This window comes from Choloepus didactylus, chromosome 20 (genome assembly GCF_015220235.1).
Source record: "Choloepus didactylus isolate mChoDid1 chromosome 20, mChoDid1.pri, whole genome shotgun sequence".
Classification (NCBI taxonomy): domain Eukaryota; kingdom Metazoa; phylum Chordata; class Mammalia; order Pilosa; family Megalonychidae; genus Choloepus; species Choloepus didactylus.
Window position 1 is genome coordinate 17,705,462 of NC_051326.1, and position 20,624 is coordinate 17,726,085.

The 20,624-nt window shown below is 48.9% G+C and overlaps 1 protein-coding gene across 1 annotated transcript in view; it reads right to left on the reverse strand.

The window, feature by feature from the left end:
* ALK (ALK receptor tyrosine kinase) overlaps positions 1-20,624 on the reverse strand; it is a 725,024-nt gene that overhangs the window by 73,712 nt on the left and 630,688 nt on the right. Inside the window, exons 10-11 of the mRNA XM_037813067.1 lie at positions 16,774-16,868; positions 16,499-16,627 (exon numbers count right to left, since the gene is read on the reverse strand). Of these exons, the coding sequence (XP_037668995.1) occupies positions 16,499-16,627; positions 16,774-16,868 (224 nt within the window). The remainder of the gene's footprint in view (positions 1-16,498; positions 16,628-16,773; positions 16,869-20,624) is intronic.

The following is a 20,624-nucleotide window of genomic DNA, read 5'->3' on the forward strand; positions in this document are numbered from 1 at the left end:
TGCCCTCCTGTGTTTAATCTAATAACCAATGTCTGCTGAGGGCTTGAAGGGGGCCCTGGAGCTCCCTGGGTATCAGCTGAGGGCATCTACCTGCAGGAAGCCTTACCTGCACGGCTTTGGAATGTATTCATATTTTGGTATTTATACTTTGTAGATGGTGGAAGGTCCTGGAAGTTTTACCTTGGATAAAAGGGTGCTACTATGGTTCTGAAAGGACAGGGCTGGGAATGTTGAGGCCTCCAATTTCAATGTATTTAATTGCAGCACCTTTATGTAGCATCTCCGTCCTCCAGTAAGCTTAGTGCCTTACAACCATGTTTGGCTGTAGATAGGGAGGAGGGAAGGATTGTTACTTTTACCTCATGGTGGAGGCCACCGCATAAAGAAGTTAAATAACTGGCCTGTAGTCACTGAGCAAGCCTGATGCCAAGCGAGCAGGGACAGGCCATGTCTACTCTTTCTGCAACATGGTGCTCAGTTGGTGGATACTCCATCTTATTCTTCCAGTTTGTTTCTCAGACTGAATGTGGTTGCATGTGTGTGTGCACAAACACACCTATGCTTGCACACACGCCATTCATTCATGCCCGACTTTCTGGTCATTCCTCTGTTGTTCGTTTCTGCTGATGAGAAATTAGGAGGTGGTAATAAAAATAATTATAACCCTAGCCCTGTATTTTGTACTAGACGCACTCACACACATTTTCTCTATTTTACTTCAATATCTTTCTCTCCTCTGCTCCTCACACAGCTCCTCCAGACGGGCAGGATGCCTGAAAACACTGAGGTGTCCCAGGGAACAAAGGCCAGAGGCCCCCAGCCCTCCCTGCTGGGAGCTGGACACCCCTTCCCAGAGAGGAACCTCCGAGTAGAGCTCGTCCCCACCCCACAGTGCAGGGCAGCAGGGCGGGGCTGGTGAGATAAAAGCCGCTCTCAGGACTGAGGTCCCCTAACCAGCCCTGACACCCAGCGATCTGAGGCAGTGCTTAATGGCTTCCGTGCTGGTTGCTGTGTTGTGTTCTCAACCACCCCTGCTCCCCGAGGGAAAGTCAGTAACACATGAGAGAAGGGGAAGGTCACAGGAAAAACACTACCCTGAAAGCAGAGTGGTAAAAATTAAGTTAAGGGAGGCCTCATGGCTAATTTGGTTATTCCCCAGCTGGCTTCAGGCCAGAGGTGTGTTAATCAAATATTTGATATTGATTTGGGCACTCTAGACTCACCCGTCTGGTGGTTGCACGTAATGGATTTGGTTTTGCGGCTTAAGTGGGAAGTGGGAGTGGTTCAAATACCAGCTCTGCCCCACTCGGGTCCCAGGGCTTGGGCCCTGTCTATTTTGCCTGCAGGCTGGGGAAAGAAGGCCTTTGCCAGGCAAAAGGCTGTGCCTCTAGGATTCACCGCTTCTTGTTGTAAGGTCCACTGGGTCCTAAGAGAGAGGTAACAGTGCGGGAGACCAGAACCCCTCACTGCTTTATTCTTGGTAGTTACTGCTTTTTTTTTGGTTACAACTTGCCAAGGGTGAAGTCCTTACAAAGCCCTTGGGTTGTGACCCCACTGATGGATGAGCACACGAGGTGCGGGCAGCCCAAAGCCAGGTGTTTGAGTTAGAAAGAACAAATGTCTCAACTGCTGGGTCCAAGTCCCAGATCTCTGAGGTGAACTGGAGAACAGGGACATGTGTGAGAGGGTGGGAAATCCAAATGTCAAGGGCAGAAAGGAAAGCAGTGAGGGAACAAATAGGGTCGAATGGTGCACCAAAAAGAGAAAGCAGAAGCCTCCCTGTTCAAGATGGCAGAGTGAGAAGCTCCGGGACTCCACCCCCCACCCCCCCCAGAAGCTTTGCACAACCATCAGAAACTGGTAGGAACATCTTTCTCAAAGCCCCAGAAAACAATGAAAGAACTGGAGTCACAGGACGAGTACCTAATCAAGAAAAAGGGTAATTAAAATTGTAAGGATCTCCTGGTGCCCTGGCTGGCCCCTCTCTGACTCTGCATGGAGCTGGCCCATGTTCCCAGCGTGGGGTCCTGGCCCTGGCTCCAGAGAGAGCAGAGTCACCCTCACAGACATACTGGGAGCATGTCTGGCCTCATCTGTCTGTGGTGGCCGAGGGACTGACCATTCCGGAACTTGCCCTGCATGCAGAAGGCAGCTCATGAGCTCTCCTGCAGAGTGCTGTGGGGGAGCAGTCAAGCTGGGCTGTAAGGAGCAAGGGATTGCTGACTGTGGGATACAAAGCACAGAGTTTGGGACCTTGAAGAAACTGTTCACTAGAAAAGAGGGCAGATTTGTATAGTGTAAATGGGGGAATTCCTAGGGCCACACACGTGTGCCTAAGACAAGACACATGTACAGAAAGGACCAGGGAGGCCCCTGTGCTTTGTCCTGGAGCTATTCTCTAAACTTATTATTTGGATAGGCCCTGAAGTTGAGCACTGGCACAGATCAATCTGCAAAGACTGGAAAAGGTGTTTTATTTTTCCCTCCCTCCCTTCCTTCCTTCCTTCCATGTTAATTCCTAGCATACAAGTAAAGCTCAGTCATAAGAGTAGCTGGATACAAGCTTAAGGGAACAGATACCTCAGAGTCTAAATTCCAATGAAAACACATTAAAATATCAAAATGTCCAGGTTTCAGCAAAGGATTACAAACCACACAGAGAAATAGGAAGTGATGGCCCAGGCAAAGGAAAAGGTTTAAAGCATTAGGAATGATCAATGAGGAGGAACAGGCCTGGGACACAGCAGACAGCTTTAAAAAAAAAGGTCCCCATTATGCTCAAATTGCTAAAGGAAAACATAGACAAAGAACTAAAGGAAACCAGGAAAAGGATACAGGACCATAGGAAGAATATTAATAGAGGGATGGAAATTGTGAAAAGGAGCCAGAATTGAGGACCACAGTCACAGAAACTAAAGATTCCCTAGAGGTTCAACAGCAGATTCATGCTGGCAGAAGAAAGAATCAGTGAACTTGAAGATAATATAATTGAAATCATCTAGCTTGAGGAGCAGAAAGAAGAAAGAATGAAGAAAAGTGAACAAAATCTGAAGAATCTGTAGGGAACTATCAAGCATATTAATATGTGCATTATGCAAGTCTCATAAGGCAGAAGAATGAGAGAAAGGGCAGAGAGAATATTTCAAGAAATAATGGCTTAAAATTTCACAAATTTAATGAAAGCCATGAATATACACATCCAAGATGCTCAACAAACTCCAAACAAGATAAACCCAAAAAGACTCATGCCACGGCATATTATAATCAAACTGTTACATGCCAAAGATAAAGAGAATTCTGAAAAATGCAAGATAGAAGTAACGTGTCATGTACAAGGGAGCCTCAATAAAATTAAGTGCTGATTTCTCATCAGAAACCCTGGAGGCAAAAAGGGAGTAAGACGACATATTTAAAGAGCTGAAAGCAAAAAATTGCCAACCAGGAATTCTATTTCCAGCAAAGCTGTCTTTAAAAAATGAGAGAGATTAAGACATTCCCAAACGTACAAAAGCTGAAGGAGTTTGTCACCATTAGACCAGCCCTACAAGAGATGATACAGAGTTCTGTAAGTTGAAAGGAATGGACAATAGATAATAGATTGAAACTGCATGAAGAAATAAAGATCTCTGGTGAGGGTAATGACAGGGATGAATATAAATGCCAGTACTACTGTATTTTTGGTTTGCAACTCCATGTTTTATAGGATCTAAAGGCAAATGCATAAAATGTAATGATAAATCAGCGATTTTGGACTCATAATGTAGAAACACGTAATTTGTGACAAGAACTACATAAAAGCAGGGGATAGTGGAGGGGTAAAGGAACATAGATTATAAATACTATTCAAGTTAAGTTGGTATCAAAGCAAACAAGATTGTTATAGATTTAGGATGTTAGATTTGTACCCTATTGTGGCTACTGGGGGTTATCAGAAAATATGCAAGCTCATGGGGACAGAGATTGGCATGCAGGTTGCCAGGGGTGGGGGACAGGGGGAGTGGGGGTTGATGGAGAATGGGTATGGGGTTCTGTTTGTGGAGATGGGAAAGTTTGGGTCATGTAGGGTGATGAGAGGGTTCTGCAACAGAGTATATGTGAGTTCTCCCACTGAATAGTATGGTTGGGGAGTGGTTGAGTTGGGAAAGTTTATGTTATATATATGTCCCCACAATAAAAAAAAGAGAAAGAGCAGCTAAAAGGATGATAGCAATTAAAGGCAATGCATGATCCTGGATGGATCAGAGGAGGAGAGAAAACTCAAAAGGACATTGTTGGGACATATGAAAAATGGAATATAGACTACAAGCTTTATATAATGTTAAATTTCTTGAACTTCATGACTGCACTCGAGGTGGTTACATAAATGACTATCCTTGTTCTTAGGAAATGTACATGGCAGTACTAAGGGTTCAAGAAGCAAGATGTATACAAACTGCACTCAAGCGTTCAGAGGATGGACTAATGGATAGACAGGCAGTTCCACAGATAGATGGAATGATAGATAGATGGACTGATAGAATGATGGATAGATAGGTAGAATGATACAGCAAATGTGTCAAATTGTTACAATTGGTGGATCTGGATATCTAGGGGAATAGGGGTGTATTGGCAGTCCCTGTATGGGGTTTGCATTATTTTTCTAACTTTCCTATAAGTTTCAAAGTATTTCAAATTAAAATTTTTTTAAAAATAAAAATGAAATAAAATGTAAATAGAGAAGACAGAGTGAAGATGAGAAGGCTAGAGAAAAGAAGGGAAGAGGCACCTGTCTATTACTCCTGCCTGCAATGCAGTCATGGTGGTGGGAGGTGCAGCAGCTGTTTTGAGGCCATGTGGTCACAAGCTTGAGGAAAAGGCCAAAAGGATCACAGAGATGTAAGTCTTAGAATCATTGGGCATTGACCTAATGACAGCAGTCACTTACTGAGCCAATGAATCAACATCAGCAGTCAGGTATAAACAATTGCTTTTATAAGACTGGGCCCTCCTTGGGCTCCCAGCCATTGTGTGGGTCCTCCTTCAACCTGAATGGAGCATTCTAGAATCAAGATGTTTCATCCACTTGCGATGAAAACACCACTGACCAGAGAGTCCTGATGCTACCCTGCATACAGCATTATTAGCCTGGATTGGGACCAGGTTTCCCACGCCTCTGCGGACACTGTAATGTGGCCTTCCACCTGCCTTCCTTGGTGGAGAGCCAGGTGTTCGAGTCTGCTCAGTCGGAGCGGGCTCACCTCTCTCCACCAGAGCTCTGCTGTGTCTCAGCAAACTTCACTGTCAAGGTCTTCAGGGGCTGACAGCGTAGCTTTTGTGAAGGCCCCTGAAGGTTTCTCCAGGCCACACCAGCCTGAGTCAAAGGTAGGATTGTAATCATAGTAACACATAGTAACTTCCTGGTTCTCCTCTGCCTCACACTCAAAGGAACCTCAAGTTTTCTCCTTCAACACCCACCTCTGAAATAACACACAGGCACTCAATGCACACGGGCTGCTACTGTTATCGCTACCCACTTAACGGGCTTCATTTTCTTCATGACACATCATTATTTGACATCATGTGAGCTGTACACTTGTTTATTGTCTGTCTTCCCCACTAGGGTGTAAATGCTGTGTGACTGGGGCTCAGCCTGTTTTGCTCACTTTTATTTCCAATGCCCAAAACTGCACCAGTCACATAGAAGGTGGTTAGTAAATCTTAAGTGAAAACCCTCAAACAAAGCAAAATACAAAGAAGAGCATGGGCCAAATACCAGCCCTCCAATCCACATGAGCAGTCAGAGGATGTTTTAGTTTCTTAGACCGCTCAAGCAAATACCATGAAATGAGTTAACGTAAAGAATGAGAATTTATGCTCTCACAGTTTTGAGGCCAGGAAAAACGTCCAAATCAAGGCATCATCAAGGTGATGCTGTCTCCCTGAAGACTGTGGTGTTCTGGGGCTGGCTGCTGGTGATCCTTGGCTCCTCTGTCACATGGCAACATCTCCTGGTCTCTTCCTTCTCTGCTGGGATCCGTTTTAGCTCCGTGCTTCCTGCGGCTTTCTCTTTCTCTATGTCTGAATCCATTCTGCTTATAAAGGACTCCAGTAATCCTGATTGGGCTGAGCCACACACACCTTAACTGAAGTAACCTACTTACAATGGTTTCCCACCCACAGGAATGGATTAGATCTAAGAACATATTTTTCTGGGGCACATACAGCTTCAAACCACCACAGAGGGGAAGGTCGTGCCTCCTGGGGGTCTGCTGGCCCTTTGGAGTTCCTTAGCTATCTATTAGAGCAATCAGTACAGCACAGGGTTAACCAGAGGTATTCTGGGAGTATAAATGTTTTGTTGAAAGGCATTTTGTCTCTTACTGGATAGTTGCACAGCAGAGAGGGGGCAGCTCCCTAGCAGCTGGCACACAGATTCACATGCCTGCACGCACACTCACACGTGCACACAGTAGCATGCTCCTATGTGCACGACCACACACACCCATGCTGAAATGCAAGGAGCCCTTCAGTCTTTGAGACAAGCTGGAGTCCTGCTTAGCTGGAGTCCTTAGCTCTGTGGACACTCCACTCACCTGATGGTCCGTGGAACTGATCCACTGATAGCCAGATGGACTAGTCAACAGGATCAAAATCATGCAGCAGGTTGAGGGAAAAGACATAGCCCTCTTTCCCCGAGAGCTGTTCTGAGGTCTGGGGAGCTTTTCTGATACTCAGGTGACTGGACAACCCCGGGCTGTGCCTTATTCTCCTTACGCGTTAACGTTAATCCTGACATAGAGCATTAAATCTGTCAGTTACTTAATTAAAAAAACCAATTACATGAATAAAATTTGCTCTCACTTTATTATGAAGTCACTGTCAATATTCACTATAAAAAAAACAAATCAGTTCTCTCAGATGCGATCACTTAGGATTTGACAAATTTTTTCTGTATAAAGTTCTGGAGTCCCAATATTTCTGAAATCCCGACAAACTTTAAAAGATGAAAGACACTCTTTCTAGTGATAGCGATGAGTGGATTCCTTGGGGGCAATTCTATTTGTCCTCACCCATGCAGGTCACTTATTTCATCCAAGTGGAGTTTGAGGGGTTCATTTGCAAATTGATGACGGATTGTATTGTGAGATTGACTGAAAGAGAGGACACAGAATGCAAAATGCCTCCCCTACCCCCTTTAAGAGGTTTAAGAGGCTAAAACTGGAATTCACTTGAAACTTTTGCAAACAAAAATTCAGGACAATGTACCCAGAATGCATACTAATACACACACACAAAAGAGTGTGTGGTTCATAGGATGGGAACGAGGCAGATTGCAAATGCATGGAATATTATTAGTAGAAGGCAACATACGAGGCACAAGTTAATCGGCCCAAACTTTTTGGTTACAGATTTTAACAATAATATTAATAACGTGACAACACTTTATATCAGTATATTGGGTGTACTTTTCAAAGCCCATTCTTCAAAATGATCTTATTTGCTTACTAAAGTAGCCAGCTCTGAGAAAGAAGTGGGGTGGGTAATTAGGATCCCTACTTTATGGATGAGGAAATTGGGGCCCACGGTGTTTGGCTCTTCTGAACCTGCACAGCTAGAACCTAGGACTCCAGGACTCTGCGCTGATCCACTTACATCTTGCTATTGCCTGGCACTCAGTAGGTACTTCGTGAATATCTGAGTGTCTGTGGAATGCCAAGTAGATAGGCTTGAGGTTGCTTCCAGGAATTCTGCCCATCTGAATCCCCAAGAGCTCTTGGGTCTTCCTGATCTCAAGTACACAAGAGCAGCTGTGGAAGGCAGGCTGCAGGACAACCCCAGTGATCCCCACCTCCTGGCATTCACATCCTATGCGGGCCCCTCCCCTTGGGTGTGGGCACGATGTGTGAGTTGCTTCTAGCAATAGGACATGGCACAATGATTACATTACAAAAGACTGTAATGTCCGTCTTGCTCTCTCTCACTACTGGATTTGATGAAGCAAGCTATCATGATGGTGGTGGGGGGTCTACATGGCAAGAAGGAACCAAGGGTGGCCTCAGTTGGGTAGGAGCTGAGGCCCTCAGTCCCACGGCCCTCTAGGAACTGAATTCTGCCAACAGCCATGTAAGCTTGGAATTGAATCTTTCCTCAGTTGAGCTTTCAGATGATACCCCAGCCCTGGCTGACACCTTAATTGCAGCCCCATGGGAGACCAGGAAGCAAAGGACCCAGATGAGCCAGGCCCAATTTGCATATAATAAATACTTGTATTAAGCTACTTGTTACACAGCAACAAGTAGAGATAACTAATACAGCCAACCACCCCAAATCTCCTGCCCAACTCCCAGTACTTGCTTTGGCTTCCCCACCTTTTGTACAAGCAGCCAGCATGGAGGGCACTGGCTAGGCTGAGTTTTGCTCTCTGCTCTCTTTCCTCCTTGACTCAATGATAGCTAAGGTGATTCCCTCTTGGAAGGAAAAGGGGGACCCCTCTTTTGTGTCTAGAGTTAGCATTTCAGCCTTTCAATTTCTAGTTCCTCTGTCCAGTTCTGGGCCCAGAAAAATTAAAAAAAAAAAGTCTCTGTCCAAGACCACTGAAGCTCTGCTATGACCAGCAGAGAGCTAAATGGGCGCCAAGGGGACGCAGCACTGTTTTGCAGGCAGAACCAGCATATCTGGGAGAAGCATGATAATTAAATGCGGTCTTTGCCCACAAGTGCTCATGCACTTGCACTGATGGAGGAGCCCTTTGCCTTCTGCTGGTCTTCGAGCTAAATGATCTTCATCAAGGCATGCTGAGCCCAGAGTTCCCGCATCATTTATTGTCTCCCACCTATGTAACTTTTCACTAAAACAAATGGAAAAAAGCAACATGTTTTCTCAGGTCAGTCAGGAGAAAGAAAAGCACTGAGTCCTCTCTGCTGTTCAGAGGAGACCTGGCATCATGGGAAGGATTTTTGTTGATTGCATTGCCCTAATTCTGAGCACATGTATCTTTACACAAGATTTTGAGTTCCCCAGAGCGGGGAGATGCCGCACTGTTTCTTGAGTGGAGGCCAGGGTCAGGGAGTTCTGAAGTAAGAGGATAGATTGCTTGCTTTCTTGTGTGACAGCAGGTTTCTTTTAGAAGATGATGATAAGTTCAGAATAACTTGGAATGAATGATTCTTGGACGTGGAGACCTTCTCACCATCCCAGGGCAGGACGTAGTCAGGGCCATGGAGCGGGAGGCCTTACTTAATTCCAGATATGATCAGAACGGGAATATGGAAAGGGGACTGGTTGGCTGGGGTACCGCTGGCTTCGTGTCGGGTTTGTGTGGCCAGCACTGGGTGATGCCTTTTCTAAGTGTGGCGCTTTGTCTCATTCACAGCCCCACATCCCAAGGCACCCAGCACTGGGTTTGGCACAGAGAAGGCAGCTAGTGCATGTCCGTGAAATTGCTTTCAACCCTCTAAGAACTTTTTTCTAGGATCGGGATTCAGGAAATTGTGACGACTTTAACTAGAAAGCAATGTTGTTTCGTGTGTTGAACACTGAATTGAGTCTCCCATGTGGAAAGAGAAAATGGGCTGATTTGGACGCAGCAAGAGCTCCATAAACGCTGGCCTACAGCCCAGCACGTTTGGTACCATTCCTAAGGGGCACTGGGTTAGAGCGGGAAAGCTTCTGGAGGGAGCCGGTTGGATATGAATCCTGGCTCTGCAGCTGATGGGGAGGGCAAGCCGCAAACCTTCCAGATCCTGGGATTCCTCTGCTCTGAAGTGGGGAAAAGCAAGATGGCTCACACAGTTCACCATGTTGGGGCTGCTCTAGGCCCTTGACATGTATTCACCCACGTGGTCCTTTCACCAACCCTGTGAGGCACAAGTACCGAGTACTAAGCACTAAGCATATAAGCATCGATGTCTGATGTGAGGAAACAGAGGCACAGAAAAGTTCGGCTGTTCTTTGGAAGTGGCATAGCTGGGATTTGAACAGGGTAGTCTATGTGCTTAAAAACCTCACTGATTCCAGAGAGCGTCTCCCCTCAGGGGGTCTGAAGGGATCAAATGAGGCATCCCCGAACAAGCTTAGTAACTGCAGACCCTTGTACAGACGAGAGGAGGTGCCCCGCGATGGAACCACTCGGGGTGTTCTCGTGCCGGTGGGCATCTGCATTTCCACCCTGTCGCCGCCCCCTCGGCCCCCAGCCGGCCCCGGGGCCTGATGTCGGCCGCCTCTCGGGGATGCTGACTGGCTCTCCAGCGAGCAGAGCTTCTTCCGCTGGAAGAGACTAGTTGCTGCTGGGAAAGGCAATCTGGAATCATGAATTAGTCCCCTGCCACCTCTCTTCCTGGAGCTGCCGGGGAAGGGAGACGCATCGGAACGAAGAGTGACACACTAATTGGGAGGGCACCGACCTGCCACAGTGACTGGGGGCCCACGAGCCTCGTTAAGGCCGGTGACCGTGCGTCATCACTAGTACGCTTGCTATAAATAGGTGGTGACCTAAAATTAGTAAAAAAGAGAGAGCACACAGCACGTGGTTAAACAGCAGGGCAGCTGAGCCCGGAAGTGGCCAGTGCCCACGCAGGCTTCCAGGGCTACATCTATGACGCCCTGCCTGCCACTCCTTAAAGAGCTGCTCCCCCCAGTTGAAGACGTGCTGCCCAGAGTGCCTTCCACGTGCACCGTGAAGCCTAGGCAGCACGGAGGAACACCAATTAGCTGCAGTTAGCTGCTTTCTTACACGTGCATGCACAGTGCACTGTCTCAAATATTAGCAAAGATGCCGATGTGCTCAGTTTAAGCAAATTCTGATATAAGAAACAGTGTTTTTCAGAGAAGAGAGATTCCTTTAGAAGACCTATTCAACAGTGGGGTTCCTTTAAGGTTTCTCTTTCACAACTTGGCCCATTTCCTTCCCAATGTTGTCTGGCTTAGAAAATTTTATTTTTTGACATGATTTTTAAGAAACATATTCCATAGCCTTTTCCACACACTGTATAACTTAGGGCAAGTTAGTTAACCTTGCTGGGTGTCAGTTTCCTCAACTGTAAAAGGGGGGTAATGCTATTGTATCAACAGACGAGACAATGTCTGCAGAAGAGCATGGCACAGCTCCTGGCACACAGCAAGTGCTCAGTGAAGAGTGGTTATCCTGGTAAGTCAAGAGAAAACAACAAAATACAAGGCCTTTTGCTGTCTCAGAGATGGAACTGGCTCGAGCTGTCTCTTCATCTTCCCCAGGAGGGGTCAGGCAGGGGAAGGGGAAGGCAGGGGTTCCTAAACTTTGTTCTGAATCAGACTTCCCTGGAGGGCTTGTTAAAAATGCTTTGATCTCCTATTTCCAGACATTCAGACTCCACAGGTCTGTGGGGCCAGGAATCTACCTTTTTTAACAAGTCCCCAGCCCTCCACCCCACCCCTCAACCAGAGGACCCTGATGCAGGTGGCGTGAGGACAGGCTTAGAGAAGCCCTGGGTGGGGTCTAGCTCCTGAGAAGCCAACCTGCTCACTGCTGCACTTAAGAAGTCCTGAACTGTGTGTGGGCATTGCTGGAGAAAGCTGTCAGTGATACAATTAACTCAAGAATTGAGTCTCTTCTGAGCCCCCTCCCAGCCCCACAGTGAGGAGGGGTTCGCAGAAAGACTCCCCATTCCTTGGCTCCTGTCTCCGAAACTGGGATACAATGAAGAGCTGCTGCCAAAGAAGGGATCCTGGTTTCCTACCCTCTCTCTCCAACCTGGCATGGGATCATCTGCAATGCCAACAGATGATAAGATGGTAGGATGATATTTTTGGAATTGGTTCAGAATCTGTTCATTCATTCATTCATTTATCCATTCATTCATCCATCTATCCATCCATCCATGGGTGGATCCACAGGGAAGAGGCTCCAGTATTGGGGTGTGCCCCTGAAGAAGGCTTGGCCTTGGCTGGCAGGGCCTGAGTGCAGTGGTCACTGAGGGAAACAAAGACCCCAGAAAGGGAGACAGGTTCCGATGAAGCTGGCCAGGCCGGCAAGCCAGCCTCCAACAATGCCATCATCCCCCAAAGGGCGAGCTGGCAGCACGATGGCTCTAGCTACAAATTCTATTAACTCTAATCGTTGTTCTGTGGTGAATGGATAATGCATTTAGCAGAAATAGACCCAATCAATTTATATGAAACACATAAAACTTTCTCTTTGGAATTGGCATCTGTTCTTGAATCATAGGAGCGTGTGTGGAAATGGACAGTCTGCCACCCCGACTTCTGGGCACATTAGCAGTGCCGTGGGTTAATTGGAGAGACGGTCCAGATAAAGTTATTGCTCCCCAATGCCATATTCCTTCAGCCCTTGGGATTGTGGAATTGCAAATGGGAAGGGACATGGGGACTTCTACTTCAAACCTTGACTTTTAAAAAAAGAAACCCACGATCTTCTGCCGTTGCCTGTGTTCACATACAGCCCTTTCGCTCCCAGGGGAGCTCTGTTACTGAGGGTTTGCTGGCACGGCCCTGCCGTCAGACAGGGGATGGAAGTCTGATGGAGGAGGGACTGTCCCGGGGTCACAGCTTGCTAGCATAGAACCAGGGCCCGCTGTGGGTGTTCTCACTCCCAGCTCACTGCTTTTCCCATGCTTCTACGTAATTTTAATTTCTTTTTACTCCTTTTTCATCTTTGGCAAGGAGATGAGTCCTCAGCAAAGGGCAAACCAACCTGTCACCAAACAACCAAGTGGCAAGACTGTGGGTTTGATGCCAGGTTCCACAAGTAACCGTCAGTGGTGGGACTGGGCCCAGTCTGGCCTGGCTCTCACTGAGCTCACTCACCTTGGCCCTCCCGATATAAGATCTGAGCTTGCAGGAGCAGGAGAGAGGGTAGGACGCCAAGGCCCTGGGGGTCCTGAGTGTCTTCAGCAGAGCTTTTTGGGAGAGAGGGTGGCAGATTTTGCTTGCACCTTCTCACCCTAACAGTCACTCCTGCCAGAGAGAGACAAGCACAGCTCTGCAGCCCATGATTGCATTATCCCAACCATTTGGTTAGTGTAATTGTATGTGCAAAGCTGACAAATGTAATTTTCCTGGACTTAATACCTGCCCCATTTTCTCCTTCGGCTTCTTCATCTGATTAGCTGAAGTGACTCAGAGGCTTCCGAGAATGCTGCGTGAAGCGCCTGGGCAAGCTTTTCCCCGCCCAGCTGTGTCAGCAGCTCAGCTCTGCCCATGGATTTGGGAATGAGGGAACCCCCAGACCCGGGGGGTCAGGTTGAATCCCCCTGGGCACGGCTTAGGAGATGAGAGGAGTGTTTAGGGAATTTGGAAACTTTGTGAGTAACTGTTTTCAAAAGACCTGATTTGGACTCTGCATTTCCCATAGCTGCTCTGAGGCCTGCCGGGAGGACTGGTGAAGTGTCACCAGCCAATCCAGACCAGCAGAAGATGCTGGCACAGAACTTTGGAAAGAAAATCTGATTGTGTTTTCTCCTGGATACTTTGTCAGGGTTGGGAGATGATTTGTTTATTCTTTATTGTTCTTGTGGGGACTCCTTTACTCTTCTTTTCCATTTTAGTGTTTACTTCCGATTGGAGACATTAAGGCCTAGCATTGGCTTAGTTAATTGAAAGAACGTGGACTTCAGGTTCACACCCTGGCCCCACTACCAACCAGCTGTGTGACCCTTGAATTCTTCTTTACCGTGTCCTCTTCCCTAAAACGGTAATGACAGCACTGTCCCCGGGCCAGTGGGGCCTAAGGGCTGGCACGCTGGCTGATGTTTGTTTCTTGGCCTTTCCTGCCCATGCCCCACCCTCTCTCCTTCTCCAGTGGGGCCTCCAAGGTGGAAGTTCCGAGCTGGATTTCAGCCCTGGGTTGTAGGCCTTGACCTGCCTGTTCAGAAGCCACAGATCCCCTCCCTGCACCGGAAGCTCCAGGATGGCAGAGGGGTGCCGGTGATGAGAACTGAGTGGGTGAGTCCTGGCCCTGGCCTCTGCCAGCCTCATGGGTCTGGCTGGACCTCACTCCTCCAAGACCTCTCCTTTGCACGGCACCTGGCTCTACCCTAACCACCTGTCTACCTGGGCTCCTCCAGACTGAGAGTCCTTTGAGCCCCTGACCTGGATCTGTCCTTTGCAGCATCTCCTGGTTGAGCACAGAGCTGGCCACAGAGGAAGGCTGCAAGAACTGTGGGTGGGTCTGGATTAAAGGTGGGTGGGGAGAGGTATTATTGGGAGCCAATGTCCTCGGGAGCTCAGCACGGCCCAGGCTGGAGCCTGTTCACCCTGACCAGGAGGTTGAGTTCTGGTCAAGTGCCACCTTGGGGGGCTCAGTGGATGTTGTCTCGTGGGTGGCACGGAAAGGAGCCCTGCTCTCCTGGGTAAATCTCCTGATGAAAACAGACACCACCCCCACCCCCCCATCACACACTCCTAGGAATCTGCAGCAGGGCAGGACTGTAGATGGAAGTCATAATGAGAGAGAGAAACCTGCTACTGGAACACAGGCAGGGGGAGGGTTGTTGGGAGCCTGGCCCAGATTCTTCCTCACCTAAGCTAACTCCCTGAGGTGGCAGCAGGGTCTTTGGAAAACAGTAGCTCTCTTTTCAGTGTCCTACAGCCTTTCCAAGGAGACTCAGGGAGTTGGGCAGTTTCCCAGGCCACAGGGACATATTTGGCTCAATGTCCTCTTTCTCTTAAGTTGGGGTTACTCCAGAACAGTGTCTGGAGACAGCAGATTGGCCCATAACCACTTGCTAAGTCACTCCTGCCAAGGGGCTGGGGTCAGGGATTGGGGGATAAAGTGACTCAGTGGAAGAGACTTGAGTTCCAGCTTTTGTCATCTCCAGCCTCTCAGGCAGCCACTCATGTCTAATTCTATTTGGCAGTGGTAGCGAAGTCATCACCGTTTTTGAGCCACCATGTGATTTCATTAGTTTGAGTGGCTACTGGGCAGTTCCTTATCGATTAGCCTTTTAGGGACAGTGGGAGTTATGTGGCAATAAACCTGGGAGTTAGGCAGGGTGGCTGGTTGTGTCCTAAATGCTGGCTGCAGGGGAGCCGGCGGCCGACATCCGAGAGCCAAGCTGAAGCATCAGGCCTCCCACCAGTCAATCAGTAAGTGTCTCTGGAGGCCCTGCTGTGCCATCAGAGCTGCTTGTTAGACCCGGATCGGAGTCTGGCGGTGATGTTTGCTTAACATGATCACCCAAAAGGGGGAGGTCTGGCCTCTTTCCTGAATTTATTGCAGGGAGGTGGCATTTGACCCAGGGCTGTGAAGTGAATGGAGACTAATCCCTGGGGTTGGGTGGCAGGGAGGGGCATCGAATGAATGAGCTCCAAAGATGGCTCCCCCAAGTTAGACGTTTTCATTAACCACACCCCAGAGTGAGGAAATGGCGAGAGCGTGCAGCTTAGCGGGCAAGGCCTGCTTTGAGTGGAAAAATGAAACATTTTGAGGTTCTAGTTAAAGGTGAAGAGGGGGAAAGGGAGTGGTGATAAGAAATCAGGCAGGGGGTGAAAATTCATCCTGGGACAGCTTTTCAGGGCAGAGAAGGGAACGGATTTCTTCAAAGACAAAGCACAGTTAATACTTAGTTAATTACTTGAGAGCCAATGAACTTAGTGATAAAGGTAGATGCTTCTACTTTTTTTTGGTACTTTGCATTAAACAAGGACTTCACATTATAAGTAGAATGAGAGACTTATTACCTGTCTGCTATTTTAACAAAGAGTCATCTTTTTAAGGAAAAAGAGTGAAGGGGGAATGTGTGCTGTATACCTGCTTCTCCACGTTACTCACACCAGAGGAAGTTTCACATGACCGGGCACCAACGTCCCCCTGGGGGACCCCTCTCTTGCTGATGTGGGACCCAGGTGATCTTAACCAGCTTCTCTGGGGCCATGCTCATAGCCCCTGATCTAATAGCAGGTGAGGAACCATCAGACGTCTTCCTGATGCAAAGAGCAGCTGAGAAGTCCCACCCATGGTTTCCGACCAGAGGCTGCAGAGGCCTGTGTTTGAATCAGCTGGAGCTCCCATGAGAAGCCTTTCGGCCTGGGATGTGCCGAATGCAACAATATGGGAAGGGAGCCAAGCTTTGTGGAATCGTGTTGAAGTGGAAGCTTTTGGGGCTTCATCCATGATGGGGTAGCCAGCCTTCGGGCAAAGGAAAACCTTGGCCTTTGGTCCAACTCTTTCTACCAGGAGAAGAATCTGACGGAAGGGCTGCTTTTGTTCAGTAAAGGGGAGTGGTTTCAAGGAACTGAGTTTTGGAGAGAATGCCAGCCTGGATCTCCTGTTGGGGCCAGGCTATGCCTCAGGCCTGGAGGATGGTTGCTGTTCTGCATGCAGCCTTCCAGAAGCCCCCTTTCCCTGGGCACTGAGAGAACCAAGGGCTTCCCCTTGGAGCCCCAGAGCCAGAGGGTAGGTTCTTTCTAAAGGCTGACAGATTTATTCCTTAAACACTGCTCCCCACCCCAAGTATAGCACACATCTTTCTTGTCTTTTGCAAAAAGAAATGATTCTGCTTATACTTGTAAGTTGAGCCCTTACCTGTAGGGTCAAAGATGAGGGTCTCTCTGGGTGAATTTTCCCAGGGTTTCGGTTCCTTGTTTGGGTTTCTTTCAAACAGATTTCTCGATTTGGGGGCTGCATTCTGTGGCATCTTGTCCTCCCCGCTGACTAGAATAGAGAAGACCCAGGGTCTGAGTTAGGGGAGGCTCAACTGAAGGGGTGGGGGGGGGGGCAGACTTAGCTTATGCAGGGATGACCAGAACACCGGTAGTCTGGGTTGAGGGGACACAAGTGCAAGCACAGGAAGAACTCACTGGTTAGGTAGCAATCCAGGCTGATGGAGATATTGTCAAAAGCCACGGTGGCTCTGGATCCTTTTCCCCACCATGCGGCGATCTGCAGCCAGAACCTGTAGACATCAGGAAGAGCGTGTGTGAGGGAGAGCTGGGGTTGGTCACATCTTAGCATTCGGCATCTAGTACATGAGTGCAGAGTACCCTGCCTGTAACTTTAGTTTCCTATCAGCCTCTCCTAATCTCAGTGCAGCGACAGGAGGTGGGCAGCCAACTCCTCTGCCTACTTCTCTAGCACAGAGTATCCCCCTTTCTGGAATATTATTCTGCTATCTCAAAGGCCACCCCCGACCCTTCAATCCAATTTGGAGCTTGGGGCTTGGTACTGGGACTCTCTGATAAATTCAGAAGACCTTTTCTGCTTTATGGGTAGGCTTGGTATTTTGCTGGTGCTCACCGGTGGGGCTGAAACTGTTGTTAAAATATTGAAATGCTTCTGTACCAAGTGATAAAGAATGCTATCCCCTGAGTGCCCCCGGGCTTGTTGTCCCAGATGGCCCTGGTTCTTTCTCAGGTGCCCCCCTGGACTTCTCCACTATCCAGCAACCAAAGGGTTAACCCCATGCACAGCAGGGATCTCAAGTATCCTGTGACTTGCCCAGAATATGTTCTGATTAGTCAGCACAGTGTCTGACTAACTCATTAAGTGGTTTTGTAACCAGTACGGAGTGGATCAGGAAGGGTTAGCAGTAAATCCATGGAGGTGTTGTTTCTTTCCACTTCCTCGAGAGTCTTGGAGGGTCAGGTCCCCGGGTTGTGGCCAGGGAAGGCTTTAAAGTGAGACCAGTAGAAAACATCTTTGGTTCCTTGGTGTTCTGGGGAAATGCTCCTCCTGGGGGACAGTCAGTCCACCAGCCCTTTCCTGCTCTAAACGGAAGGTTTCCTGAGAACTCCACAAACCTTTGGAAAGTCAATCCAGAATGACCTGTAAACTGCAGGAGCACAGCATGTGCACTCTCTGGTGTGGATGGAAAGTGTCAAGACACGGAGCCCACACCCATCACCTGGTGACTGGTAAACAAAAGGAGGTAGAGCCATACAACGGAAGCTACTCGGCCATGAAAGAAGGGGCCATGGGGACATGCTACGGAATGGACGGAATCAGAAACACTGTGCTCAGAGGAAGAGCCAGATACAAAGGCCACGTATTCTATGATTTCATTAATATGACACATCCAGAATGCACAAATCTACATAGACAGAAAGTGGATCATGTTTTCTTGGGGTGGGGAATTGGAATGGGAAGCAACTACAAGCTAGCATGAGGGTTCTTTTTGGGGATATGGAAATTGGATTGTGCTGCTCTTTACACAACTCTACAAATTTGCTCGCAGTCACTGAATTGTACAACTTTAAAAGGGGAATTTTCTGGCATGTAAATTACACCTCAATCAAAGCTGTTAGGAAAAAAGGGAGAGAGAGAGGGAGCCCAGGCAACAGAACTTAGGCAGCGTGGGGTGACAAGAAGAGAAATCAGGAGCACTGGCCAGAGTAGGAGCCCCAGTGTGGAGAAAGGAGGGCAGAGGGCATGGAAACTGCAGAGACAGAAGTCTCCAAGAACCTCCAAGCGAGGTTGGAAAGGCACCTAGGAGAGAAGCAGGCAGGAGAGAGAACGTCCACTCGTAAGGCTTTGCAGAGAGGGCAGCAAAGCTTAAAGTCCGTGGACTTCAAGGCCACGGAAGCCACTGGGGTGGCCGGAGCAGATGACTTCTGATGGAGATATAATGGGGCTAGGCGCTGGCTGGGTTATTCCTGGCCAGAGAATGGTTCTTGGCTCCCATGGGTGAAAGACTTGAAACCAGAAGTAAACTTTTACCTAATCATCATGTTCCTGACTGATTATTCTGAACGGAACTACTTAGTCAACATGTCTCTGCCTTCGCCCATCTTATGAAACCTCGTCATTCACAAATAATCCTTTTGGTCATTAAGTCACAATTAGAGGACCTGAAATCTGGTTCAATTTTCAAGAAGAAACACCTGAATCTGTTGTACTGTGGCCAACCCTGCCAGTGCCATCTCAGGGCACACTGCCTGTCATGGGGCCTGATGATCCCATGGTCCAGACAGATCAGGAGGGCGTAGTGGGTGGCGGGGTGTGGAAGGGGGGGGGCCCAGTGCAGAATCCCCAGATCTTGCTCTGAACCACTCGGCCAACTGGGTAAGTGTGGTTGAGGGGAGTGTGGTTGAGGGGACAGGCAGCGGGAGAATCCACTCAACTTTTCCAGCCAACACTCGACACTCGGCCTCAACAGGCCTCTGAGAGGCCCCCTCTGGGCCTCGGTAAGCACCTATTGAAGGGGTTTTTATTTCATACACACCTGTTGGGGGTTGGGCCCTGCTTTGAACCCTGGGGGCTTCTAAGAGTCATGAAATAGGAAGACTGCATTCAAGTTGCTTACTGTTCACTGGTGAGATGAAGTATCTAGAAATCGGCATAGAAAAGGGTAGAAGGAGGTCAGTGCCTCACGAGAGGCAGAGGGAAAGTGCTCGGAGAGCTCAGAGGAAGGAGGAATTGCAGCTGGCTGGGGAGGCTGGGAGGACTTCACGGAGGAGGAGGTATCTGATCTGGTTTTGAAGGAAGGGAAGGATTCAAAGATGCAGACTTGGGGATGGGGAGCAGGGAGGGGAGGACAGCTCAAGCTGAGGGAACTTTCAGAGGAGGGAAAGGGCCAGTCTGGCTCACATGCGAGGGGAACAGAAAGAGCCAAAGATGGTGGGAGCGTTTGAACGTCTGGCTGTAGTTTCTCTGAAACTGGGGAGCCATGGAAGGTTTCTGACATGAGAGTGACAAGACCAAAGCCCTCTTTCTGGATGATTAGGGAGGGATCAGTAAGCAGGACAGAGAAAAGGAGACTTGAGGCCGAGAGATGAGGCAGGAGGTGACGGTGAGAGAGCCCGTTCCGCCCGTGCATCTCCCACGCCCGCGCTGGCTTCTGTCACGTCTTGGCACGGTCACAGCCATGGTTCCCGGGTCTCCAGAGGGGTCGCAGCCCAGGGGAGCACCTGGCTTGAGCCCGCATGACCTGGACAGAGCCCAGACCTGGGATTCCCATCTCTAAAATCAGGGTCTGAAGGCTGCTGTGCCCTCCTCTTTAAAGCAGTTGCAAGGGTTAGTGAGATTCTTCTCTCAGCTGGACAGAGGACAGGCACTTGGGGCTACTCGGAGAAACTGAATAGAAAGAACTGTGTCACCTGTGCAGGTGTGAAGACGGCAAAGCTGCCTGCACTCGCCCGCAGCAGTGGGTGAGGGCCCCGCAGCCCACCTTGCAGATGCTCCGTCCTGGTCATCATCCCTGCTGAGCCGCACTGTGGGTGAAACCTCCGGGGCCCGAGGCACCCGATCAAGTGCACTAAACGCGTGTGCCTGTGGAGCGTGGGGGCCAGGGGACCCTTCCAGGGAAGCTGCAGGCCTCCCTCCGCTCTCTCCTCCCTGCCCCTCTCCCTGCCTTCATTCTTTATCACCAAGAGATCAGAGCTACAACGTTCTCGGACAGACACTGGGCCTCTTAGCATGGATGGGATGAGGCAAGCTGGAGCTGGAATGGTTTCTAAATAGAAGAGTTTCTAAAGTGCTCTGTGAGGCTACAGCAGTGGCAGCTGCTGTTTTAAAAGCTTGATTGACACTGGGAATTGCACATATTTTGAGTCAGGCACACTCATAACAATCAGGGAAGACTCCGTCAGATGCCGCTGTGTACACATGTGCTGCAGCCTCTGTCACCCCTGGGGGGCCACTGCCAACCCTTCCCCAAACGCAGGGAAGGGACAGGGGAGGCAAGAGGGCCACCCGGGTGTGGGCAGGGTGGCAA